Genomic DNA, 10,604 nt, shown 5'->3' on the forward strand with positions numbered 1-10,604 from the left:
ATTGTCCGCGGTCCCGGCCATCTCAAGGGAAGAACATGGGGTGTGAACATGGTTACTCACAGATTCAAGGAGTTAGCAGCTTCCAGAGGAGAGCGCTTTATGTGAAACCCCCTCATCAAGTACAGAGAATTAGCTCCACCCACACCTACCTCTGCAGTATCGACGGAAATAAATTCCAAATTCCAGGTCCACTTTCCTCCTCCACCCTTAGGCTGGAGCTGTTCTTGGCCCTCCACAGCCCTGCCCCCCTCCCTGACAGGAAAGGGAAGACATCACCCCCATTTGGTGAGGGAAACTCTCAAGTTCGTAAGGCAAAGGCTGCCCTAGAGACAAGGGTACTGGTGTGGAGAAGCTGCAGTTCTTCCGGAATGGTGTGTCCAGTGTCCTGATGTTGCTGACGCCCTGGAGGAGTGTCAGGATGAGGACTGAGGCCATCCTTCCCCAAGACAGAGCAGAAGAGCCTATCTCCCCTGCCCACCGCCTAGTCACCCCCCACCGCCTAGTCACCCCCACACCGCCTAGTCCCCCTACACACACCGCCTAGTCCCCCCCGACACCGCCTAGTCCCCCCACACACCGCCTAGTCCCCCTACACACACCGCCTAGTCCCCCCCCACACACCGCCTAGTCCCCCCCCACACACCGCCTAGTCCCCCCACACACACCGCCTAGTCCCCCACACACACCGCCTAGTCACCCCCACACACCGCCTAGTCCCCCCCACACACCGCCTAGTCCCCCCCCCACCGCCTAGTCCCCCCCCACCGCCTAGTCCCCCCCACACACCGCCTAGTCCCCCCCCACCGCCTAGTCACCCCCCACACCGCCTAGTCTCCCCTGCCCAACACCTAGTCCCCCCCACACCGCCTAGTCCCCCCCCACACCGCCTAGTCCCCCCCACACACCGCCTAGTCACCCCCACACACCGCCTAGTCACCCCCCACACCGCCTAGTCTCCCCTGCCCAACGCCTAGTCCCCCCCACACACCGCCTAGTCCCCCCGACACCGCCTAGTCCCCCCCACACCGCCTAGTCTCCCCTGCCCAACGCCTAGTCCCCCCAACACCGCCTAGTCACCCCCACACACCGCCTAGTCACCCCCACACACCGCCTAGTCCCCCCCCACACACCGCCTAGTCCCCCCCCACACACCGCCTAGTCCCCCCACACACACCGCCTAGTCACCCCCCCCACACCGCCTAGTCACCCCCACACACCGCCTAGTCACCCCCACACACCGCCTAGTCCCCCCACACACCGCCTAGTCACCCCCACACACCGCCTAGTCCCCCCCACACACCGCCTAGTCACCCCCACACACCGCCTAGTCCCCCCCACACACCGCCTAGTCACCCCCACACACCGCCTAGTCCCCCCCGACACCGCCTAGTCCCCCCCACACACCGCCTAGTCCCCCCCACACCGCCTAGTCTCCCCTGCCCAACGCCTAGTCCCCCCAACACCGCCTAGTCACCCCCACACACCGCCTAGTCCCCCCCCACACACCGCCTAGTCACCCCCCCACACCGCCTAGTCACCCCCACACACCGCCTAGTCACCCCCACACACCGCCTAGTCACCCCCACACACCGCCTAGTCACCCCCACACACCGCCTAGTCACCCCCACACACCGCCTAGTCACCCCCACACACCGCCTAGTCACCCCCACACACCGCCTAGTCCCCCCACACACCACCTAGTCACCCCCACACACCGCCTAGTCCCCCCACACACCACCTAGTCACCCCCACACACCGCCTAGTCACCCCCACACACCGCCTAGTCCCCCCCCCACACTGCCTAGTCATCCCCACACACCGCCTAGTCCCCCCCACACACCGCCTAGTCACCCCCACACACCGCCTAGTCACCCCCCCACACCGCCTAGTCACCCCCACACACCGCCTAGTCACCCCCACACACCGCCTAGTCACCCCCACACACCGCCTAGTCACCCCCACACACCGCCTAGTCCCCCCCACACACCGCCTAGTCACCCCCACACACCGCCTAGTCCCCCCACACACCGCCTAGTCACCCCCACACACCGCCTAGTCCCCCCCACACACCGCCTAGTCACCCCCACACACCGCCTAGTCCCCCCCCACACCGCCTAGTCACCCCCACACACCGCCTAGTCACCCCCACACACCGCCTAGTCCCCCCCACACACCGCCTAGTCACCCCCACACACCGCCTAGTCCCCCCCGACACCGCCTAGTCCCCCCCACACACCGCCTAGTCCCCCCCACACCGCCTAGTCTCCCCTGCCCAACGCCTAGTCCCCCCAACACCGCCTAGTCACCCCCACACACCGCCTAGTCACCCCCACACACCGCCTAGTCACCCCCACACACCGCCTAGTCCCCCCACACACCACCTAGTCACCCCCACACACCGCCTAGTCACCCCCACACACCGCCTAGTCCCCCCCCCACACTGCCTAGTCATCCCCACACACCGCCTAGTCCCCCCCACACACCGCCTAGTCACCCCCACACACCGCCTAGTCACCCCCCCACACCGCCTAGTCACCCCCACACACCGCCTAGTCACCCCCACACACCGCCTAGTCACCCCCACACACCGCCTAGTCACCCCCACACACCGCCTAGTCCCCCCCACACACCGCCTAGTCACCCCCACACACCGCCTAGTCCCCCCCACACACCGCCTAGTCCCCCCCCACACCGCCTAGTCACCCCCACACACCGGTAGCTGTGGTGCTCTCTGTGTCCAGAACGTTTCAGGCTGTTCTTGGCGGTAATCATGAGGCTGTAGGGAAGGGACATCAAATAACTCCTGGTCTTTGGCGTGCTCTCTCCCAAGTTCTGGGTTTGCTGCTTTCCCCCTGCCCGGCAGGGCCCAGCTGTTCAAGGAAGGTGGGCTGGGTTCTCACCTTTGTAGGGGCGGGAGGCCCCGTCTGGACCAGCTTCGCTCTGTAGTCATGGTGTGTTACTGACTCAGCCTCAAAGAGCTTCCTTGGGGGCTCTTGTTCGGCCCGCACCTCTTCACTACGGAGTCCTGGGAGAGGTCAAGGCCAGTCCGTGTTTTCCCCTCCCCCCTCCCCCCCTTCCCAGGCTCTCACCAGATCTGGTGGTGCAGGAACATCTCCAGCATAGCTTCACGCTTCCCTGTGGGAGGGCAGAGGAGGAGTCTGGTCAGGAAGCAGCTTCAGGAACAGGCTGAGAGGAAGGGGAATCTTGGGGTTTGCCCTTGGGTCCACCAAACAATCCACAATCCCACCAGAAGGTCCTGTCTCTTTTTTTGCCTGCCTACTGGTCGGTCTCTCCTGCTTCACACCTCGAAGTGGCTGACAGACATTTCTTGGGGGCTGGTATGAGTCTGTCTGGGTGGTGCTGGAAGGCATGGGTGACGGAGGTTGCACGCTGAGCAGCCCCTGGTGTCCGTGTCGGAAGAAGTAACTCTCAGAGCCATCTTGCGATGTCGGGATTTGATCCAAGTGGTTGGTGGCTCTCTGTGGACCCCACGTTAAGTGACTATGAGCCCCCTTCTCATACTGACCCTCATCACAAACTATTGGCTTCCCTAGGAAAGTGGGGCCGGCCTTCAGGAGAGGGGGGCAGGCCACAGCTTTATACCTCTTCATCCCAGTTGTAAAGGAGACACTGGCCACGCGGACGTGTTTTACAGAGGAACTCAGATTTCCTCTCCACCTCTGGGGGTTTCCATGTCCCTCGGACTCCGGGTTCTGAGACTTGCAGAGGTTCCCAGGGTTGGTGGCATGGCACACAGCAGTAGTACCGTTCCCATGTGCTAGAATAAGGGAGGTCTGGTGGCGGGTTTTGGAACCCCTGAGGAACACCGGAGCTGAACTTATGACCAGGTCCAGAGTCAGCAGGACCCGGTCCAGAGTCAGCAGGACCAGGTCCGGAGGCAAGACCAGGCCCATGGGCGAGAGCAGGTCCGGAGATAGGACCTCTGGAGCTCTGGCCGGTATCAGAGCTCTGGCCCACACCAGAGCCCGAGCCCGAGCCAGGACCAGAGCTGTGACCAGAGCTATGGCCAGGATAAGAAGAGGTAGGAACAGGGCTTGAGCTGGGGTCTGTGGCACAGGGATTCCGAGGTATATAAGAAATATAGAGGGGCTGATAGCCAAACCTCCCATGGCCTATCTGATGGGATCTAGGGCAGGAAGCTTCCGGAAGACTGTCGGAAGAGGGCTCTGTGAGCACAGAATACGGCCCATGAGCCTCTTTACACAGAACCCCCGGAACAGTTACGGCCTCTAGGGCTGACTTAGGACTGCCCCCTGAAGAAGGAATGGGTTCCGAAGTGGTCTCTAGTCCTTCGGAGCTGGGGTGTACTTCTAAAGATCTGAAAGAAACAAATACATCAAGATGGTCAAAATCGCTGCGAAATTAGTCCGTCGACCTTCCTTGTTCTCGAATCCATGGCTCTCACCGCGACCGAGATTCCTCCGTAGACTCGGTCGTCTCCATTTTTCAAACGCCGGCTACCGGGTTGCCATAGAGACGGCCAACAACTCCAGGAGGCTGCGCAGAGCTAGAGCTGGGCGGACCCGGGGTGGCGGGTAGAACAGAAGATAAACAAACGCTCTCCAGGGGGCGGACGTCTTAGACTAGGTGCTCTCCAATAGCCTCAGCTCCGTTCCGCCTCACCTGGGCTTAGGTCTCACTAGCTGAACCCTTGCCTCCATGGCCCAGTTGATTCGTTGTGACTGAGGTGACTTATGGGGATGCTCAGAGACAAGCACAGATGGGCATCAGTACGAACTCGTGTTTGCTTGGTTCATTCCCTAAGTTGGGAGGGCAACGTCTTTTTTTTTTTTTTTTTTTTTTTTTTTTAACAGTTCAAGAATGAAAATACATGAAGTAGGGCCTGAGAATGCAGCTCAGTGGTAGGAGTCCTTGTTCAGTATGCCCAAGGTCCGGGGTTCCGTCCTCAGCACACATAAATAGAGATAGCAGCAAAATGGGAGGGAATATGGTACAATAGAGTCATCCAGGCAAATTTCTACTGCTATTTCTTTCTTTTTCTAGAGGCTTGACCTAGAACGGACCATTAGAAACCAGCAGATCTGCACTACACACCCCTTTAACCACCAGACTGGGTCGCAGGATCTTTTATTCTGACCGTGGTCAAGAGAGCTTATAGCCCCGAATCAATTTCCTTCTGCCTTTGTGGTGTAAGTCCGTTACATATTTAAGACAGGAACGCAAAATTGAGGGAGAATAAGTTTATTCATGCCACAGGATTTCTTTTCCCTCTCTCCACCCACGCATCCAAGTCTGTGGTCTTGGGTCAGCTGGCAGGTTTAGCCAGGAGGCCACTGCAGCTGTCGGCCTCCAAGTACGTGAATGTGCAGGTGATACACGGACTGGGCGCCCATCTTCCCGTCATTGACCACTGAAAGGAGCTTGAGGTTAGGGATCGGGGTCACAGGAGAGGTCAAGGGCTAAAGAGCACACTGAGAACTGGGGGTTCATAGGTGAGGAGACCAAAGGACAAAGTTCACTCACCAAGTCGGTACCCATCTTTCAGACCCTCAGCCTTGGCTGTCTTCTTGGCCACAAGGAGTAAGTGCCCTAGAAGCTAGAGGGAGAGGAAAGGGACAGAGCTGGCTCCCTTCATAGGAGTCAAACCTCCAGCTTAATCCAGGGCCCCTCCCAGACAGGCCCCCGGCCCTGTTCTCCCCACCTGCTGGTCTTCTTCTTCAGCCTGGCTAATTCGAGGAATGGGCTTCTTAGGAATGACCAGAAAATGCACAGGGGCCTGAGGAGCCACATCACGGAACACTAGACACTGGGAGCAGTGACAGGTGAGAGATCACTGTTACGTCACCAGACCCAACGGCACCGATGAAATGCTCAAGAGGGCTGGGCCCTATGGGGATCTTCACCTGCTGATCTTCATACAGAATGTCCGCTGGGAGGCTGCGATCCAAGATCCGGGAGAAGATGGTGGGCGCTGCTCCTCCAGGAGCAGCTTTCTGAGCCCTGGCCACTTCACTTCCGTCAGTCATACCTGCATTGCCCCGGACCTGAAGCTGGGGTCGGGGGAACCCAAGGGAGAGAGCTAGCCGTCATTTTCCCATACGCTTGGCTGGGGCTGGCAGAAGCTGGGCTCCAAGAGTGTCTCCAACTTCATTCTTCTGAGAGCCTATCAGTGGTTCCACGCTAGGGCAAGTCCCTGAATTTCAGAGCCTGAGCAGCAAAGGGCGGGCCAGGCGATGGTGGGCCCGGTTACAGAACACTCAGTAATTACTGTGTAGGATTTAGGAGTGCAATTGATTCCTGCAAATGTGATTAATCTAGCATGGTACAGGTAAAGGGACCCAGAAATCTGTAACTCCAGCAGCTGGGATGGGGAGGCAGCGGGATCAATAACTCGTCATTCTTAGCCACACAGGAAACTCTAGGCTAGTGTGGGAGGCATAAGACACTGTCCCCAAAAGCCAACGAAACAACACGGAGGTCTCAGTTCCTATGCTACCACTGAATACATCAGATACATCCCTGAGAGCTTCAAAGAATGGTTTGAATCCTGTCCTGAGAGCTTGAAGCTCTTTACTGTGTTTCCATTTATTTCCACTGTGCGTTTTCTGATCTTTAAGCCTTGCCACTTGGTTTATGTTTTTAATCTATCTGTCCTATCGGACACTGGCTGCTCATTTCTTTGGGTGTCACATTGCATTTCTTATTGTGCAGCTTTCCTGTTGTTGCTATGCAGGGCAGGCTGCTGAAGCCCTGGTAATCCTGCTGCCTCAGTCTCCCAAAAGCCGGGATTATAGGCATGTGCCACCATGCTCGGCTTCTTACACTGGATTTTAATTCCAGTAACTTGAATCAGCGGAGTTATGTAAGAGTTCAGCTAAGTGAACTCGGCTCTACCAGAGGGGACAGGTAGGAGGTAGGACTACCCGTTTCCCACCGGTTCAGAGAAGGCCAGAGTCAGTGCTTTACACTGAAGCGAAACTGGGGGATAAATTAAATCACTGTTGGAAAATGTGGAAGACGAAAGAGCAACGCTGGCGCGCATTACACGGCTAGAGGTCCGAGAACAGCCAGCTAGCTCCCAGAGGGAGAGCTCACTTCCTGGAGGGGGCACCGCAGAGGCAGGCTGGAGCACGCTCCCGGCCAGCACCACCAGCTCGGTCCCAACCGGGATGCCCCCCGGCTGTTCCCGGAAGCGGTCGCCGCTAGATCGCTTCTCTCGCGGATTTGACCGCAGAGTCCCTGAAACCGACCCTCGGGAGAGGCAGTGGCCCCGCAATGATGCGCGACGCGCGTGCAGGCCCCGGAACGCGCCAGTGCCTGCAAGCCCCCTGGTCCCTCTGGCTGCTTCTCACCTGCGCCCCCCGGGGCCCCGCGGCCGCCAGGGTTCTGCGCGCGGTGCGCAAACCCACTGCCAGCAGCACGGCCGCAGCCATCTTCCCGGAGCCGGCCGCCTTGCAGGCGCAGCCCCATTGGCCGCGTCCGGCTGGGGGCGGGTCCCGCCGCGCAGCCCATTGGCTGCCTCTGCCAAAGCAGGGACAGTTTTTGTCTAGTAGCGTGAAAATTCTTCTTCCATTGGATCCCTCCTTAGTTTTGCTCTGAGATACATTCCCACTCCATTGGAAGAACTAAGTCCGGGGGTGGGATTTTTTTCCTAATGGGCTCAGGTTCACCACCTTGACCGAGCTTCGGTGGAGGTTCCTGAGTGGGTGGGACTTGCTCGTCCTCCGCCTGTCCCTTTTAACTCTGGCACTGGTGGGGGGAAGAGGGCGGGGCCTCGCCACCTGCTGCACAAAAGGCTAAATGTAGCGCAGACCCTGCTCCGCATTGGCCAGGAGGGCGGGGCTCTGAGGACATTCGTCGCTTACTGGCTCCAGAAACCACATGGGCGGGGCTAAAAATGAACTGGGACGGGGCTTTTTAACTATAGAATAGGTACCTATTATTATTATTATATTATTATTATTATTATTATTGAGATTTTTCTATTCATTTTACATACCAACCACAGATTGCCCTCTCCTCCCTCCAACCTAACCATTTCTTGTCAATTTCAGCTCTTTGACCACTTCAAAGATTTAAAACATATTATATGAACGTTATTTTTTAAAGTTTCGGTCAATTTGTTTTATGTTCTTGTTCCCACTTACATCAATATTATGCAATCAGTTTTCAGGGCATTTTTTCCCCTTAAATGGGTGAGGATAGGAGCATCCTGTGTATACTATACTATGTATCACAGTTTTATTTTCCTTTTCACTTCATAAGTGGTGTGTAGTGCCACTAGCTCTGTGAGGCAGGTTTGCTTTGCATACATTAAATTTTTTATTGTATATGTGTTTCTGCCTGTGATATGTGCATGTCACCGCAAGTGTCCATGAGTGCTAAGAAGGCATAGGATGACCTGGAGCTGGAGTTATAGGCTGTTGGGAACCACCTGATGTGGGTGCTGGTAGCTGAGTTCCAGTGCTCTCCAAGAGCAGTATGTGCCCTTAACTGCTTAGCCATCTCTTCAGCACCTAAAGATTTATGTATATGTGTGGGAATGTGCAAGTCTGCATGGGTGCAAGAGGGTGTCAGAGATTCCTTAGAGCTGGAGTTACATACAGGTGGTTGTGAGCCACCAGATGGGAACCAAATTTCAGTTCTCTATAACAGCAGCAAACACGCTTAAGCACTAAATCACCTCTTCATTTCTTTATATTTTGAAATAAGAAACAGGGTATTCCACTTGAGAGGCAGAGGCAGAAGAATCACTCATGAGTTCCAGGCCCGCCTGGTCTACATAGCAAGACTCAGTCTCAAAATACATCAGTCTCCCCCAAAGCTCATCACCTGGTGAGTTATAGTCTGGCACAGTAGTGTAAGTTCCCCTTATAGCTTTAGAGCCTGTTTGGTTTTGCACACGCCTTGGTATGTAAATGCCCAATAACTGCTGAATATTTGGTGTTTCACTGTTCCACTTTCTTATATATAGTAATAAATGGCATGTTTATTATTCTCTTATTTTTCAAATTAGTATAGTTTACATACTGTGCAATGACTACATACTGTGTCTCCAGTGACCTGATCACAGTAACTCTTCTATTAATTGAACTGTTTTTATATGATTATCACAGCACATACAATCAATGTTGAGAAACTTCTGGAATTAGCACACTCTCTTTTACACAGATATATTGTTAGAAGGCCCTTTCAATTCTTCCCAGGGTGGATATGTGATCATATGATTTTGCCCTGGGGTCCTAGAAATCTAGGCTGCATTCCTTCCTTTGCAAAGGCAGATGGCCTTTCTAAATATCAGGAAATGTGGGATCACCTTGCCCCTGAGCCCTAGATGTGAGACGCTCCAGAGAAGGGCAAGAGATCAGCGGAGCCGGGATGAGAAGAGGGTAGAAATCTCGGAAGCACTAAGGTTTGGAGCTGGACATTTCTTTGGGTTTTCATAGAGTGCAGGACAACACAGGTTATTCTTGTCTTATAGCTCTAGCAACTGAGGCCCCAAGAGGGAGGAGCCCAGCATCACCAGCCCGCCAGTGTCAGGCCATCACCGAGGGAGTTCGGTCACTCCCTGGCACTCACAATTTCACACTGACCACAGCCGCTTTCTTCCACACGCTTGCCCTCGCCTGCAGCTACCCCCTGACCGCTGCATGCTCCGCAGACCCCAACCACTGTCTCCTGAGTTGCAGCCCACGGCAGCACAGCTGCTCCCGAGCCCCCTAGAGATTTCTCATTCCCCGATGGCACTCGTTCCCTGGCATCACGTCTCCCCGTGTGTAGCAGCGTCCCTTCACTTCTCCTGGCCTTTCTTTTGTCTTCTTTTCCTCACTGTCCTGACACCATCCCACCAGCGCCCATTAGTCTAAATAGTTTTGCCTCTCTTCTCTAAGCGGATTCTCACTTCCAACCACACTAAATCCTAAACTTTGCTCTTGCATGATTTTCTCTGACTCCCCACGAGCCTTCCCCAGCACTCACCTCTCTCTTCCAGTCTCTTACTCCCCACTAATCCCTTTCTTGCTTCACAGAGGATATAGATGTCACCAGAGAGGAACTTCCGGGAGGCCCGACTCCCTGCAGCTCACACTCCCTTCTTTGAAATGTCTTACGAAATGAAGTTTCTCTCCATCAGAGCAAATACCTTCACCTCGGCCTTGACCTCATCCCCTCTTTCCTCCATGTCTGGGATCTTGTCCCATCAAGCATCTCTCCTCCCTTCTGCATCCTTCAGGATCTTTTTGTATATGGGCCTCTTCCACTTCTTACCCAAGCTCCCTGAAGAGACTCCTTCAAACTCATGGCTATTTGGTGTTTACCTCCACCATGCCCATGTGCAACCACACTGTCCAAAGCCTCCAATGACTTATTAATGGCAATGTCTTTGCCTTGTGGAACCCCAGCTACATCTGAAATCCCTGCTTATTCTATTCTTGAAAACTCTCCTTCCTTGGCTCTCTAGAAGCTAGTCTCCTGGTATCAGGGCTGGCAGCTTGGATGCAGCCATGATAGAGGAAGGTGGCTGGAGCCAGCCTCCCTCTGCTTGGTGCTGTCTCTTGCCTGTAGTTAGAGCTGACTCTAAATTGAGTCTTGACGCTACCTGTCCCATAGAGAGCCAGGTCCGA

At 55.5% G+C, this 10,604-nt stretch overlaps 2 protein-coding genes across 6 annotated transcripts; both read right to left on the reverse strand.

Annotated features, from left to right (window-relative positions):
• Window positions 1-80: 80 nt before the first annotated feature.
• Window positions 81-4,580, reverse strand: Spag8 (sperm associated antigen 8). Of its 4 annotated transcripts, none has more exons than XM_006986052.4 (7): window positions 4,427-4,580; window positions 3,604-4,339; window positions 3,305-3,479; window positions 3,090-3,135; window positions 2,901-3,015; window positions 2,714-2,776; window positions 81-402 (listed from the first exon to the last, which is right to left on the reverse strand). In XM_006986052.4, the coding sequence occupies exons 1-7, from the start codon at window positions 4,462-4,464 to the stop codon at window positions 208-210; spliced, it is 1,368 nt and encodes a 455-aa protein (XP_006986114.1). In that variant the 5' UTR covers window positions 4,465-4,580; the 3' UTR covers window positions 81-207. The 4 variants fall into 4 exon arrangements, with proteins under 4 accessions (XP_006986114.1, XP_076420216.1, XP_015860107.1 ...); XM_076564101.1 differs by having other exon boundaries at window positions 2,901-3,025; window positions 4,427-4,485; XM_016004621.3 differs by lacking the exon at window positions 3,305-3,479 and having other exon boundaries at window positions 2,901-3,025.
• A 627-nt stretch (window positions 4,581-5,207) lies between these two features.
• Window positions 5,208-7,491, reverse strand: Hint2 (histidine triad nucleotide binding protein 2). 2 transcript variants are annotated; one of them, XM_042271063.1, is made up of 5 exons: window positions 7,335-7,491; window positions 5,886-6,032; window positions 5,684-5,788; window positions 5,506-5,578; window positions 5,208-5,392 (listed from the first exon to the last, which is right to left on the reverse strand). In XM_042271063.1, exons 1-5 carry the CDS (start codon window positions 7,413-7,415, stop codon window positions 5,301-5,303), a joined length of 498 nt encoding a protein of 165 aa, XP_042126997.1. In that variant the 5' UTR covers window positions 7,416-7,491; the 3' UTR covers window positions 5,208-5,300. The 2 variants fall into 2 exon arrangements, with proteins under 2 accessions (XP_042126997.1, XP_006986076.1); XM_006986014.4 differs by having other exon boundaries at window positions 5,886-6,026; window positions 7,335-7,477.
• Between the last annotated feature and the right edge of the window lie 3,113 nt (window positions 7,492-10,604).

The sequence above is a fragment of the Peromyscus maniculatus genome, chromosome 2 (assembly GCF_049852395.1).
Source record: "Peromyscus maniculatus bairdii isolate BWxNUB_F1_BW_parent chromosome 2, HU_Pman_BW_mat_3.1, whole genome shotgun sequence".
NCBI lineage: Eukaryota > Metazoa > Chordata > Mammalia > Rodentia > Cricetidae > Peromyscus > Peromyscus maniculatus.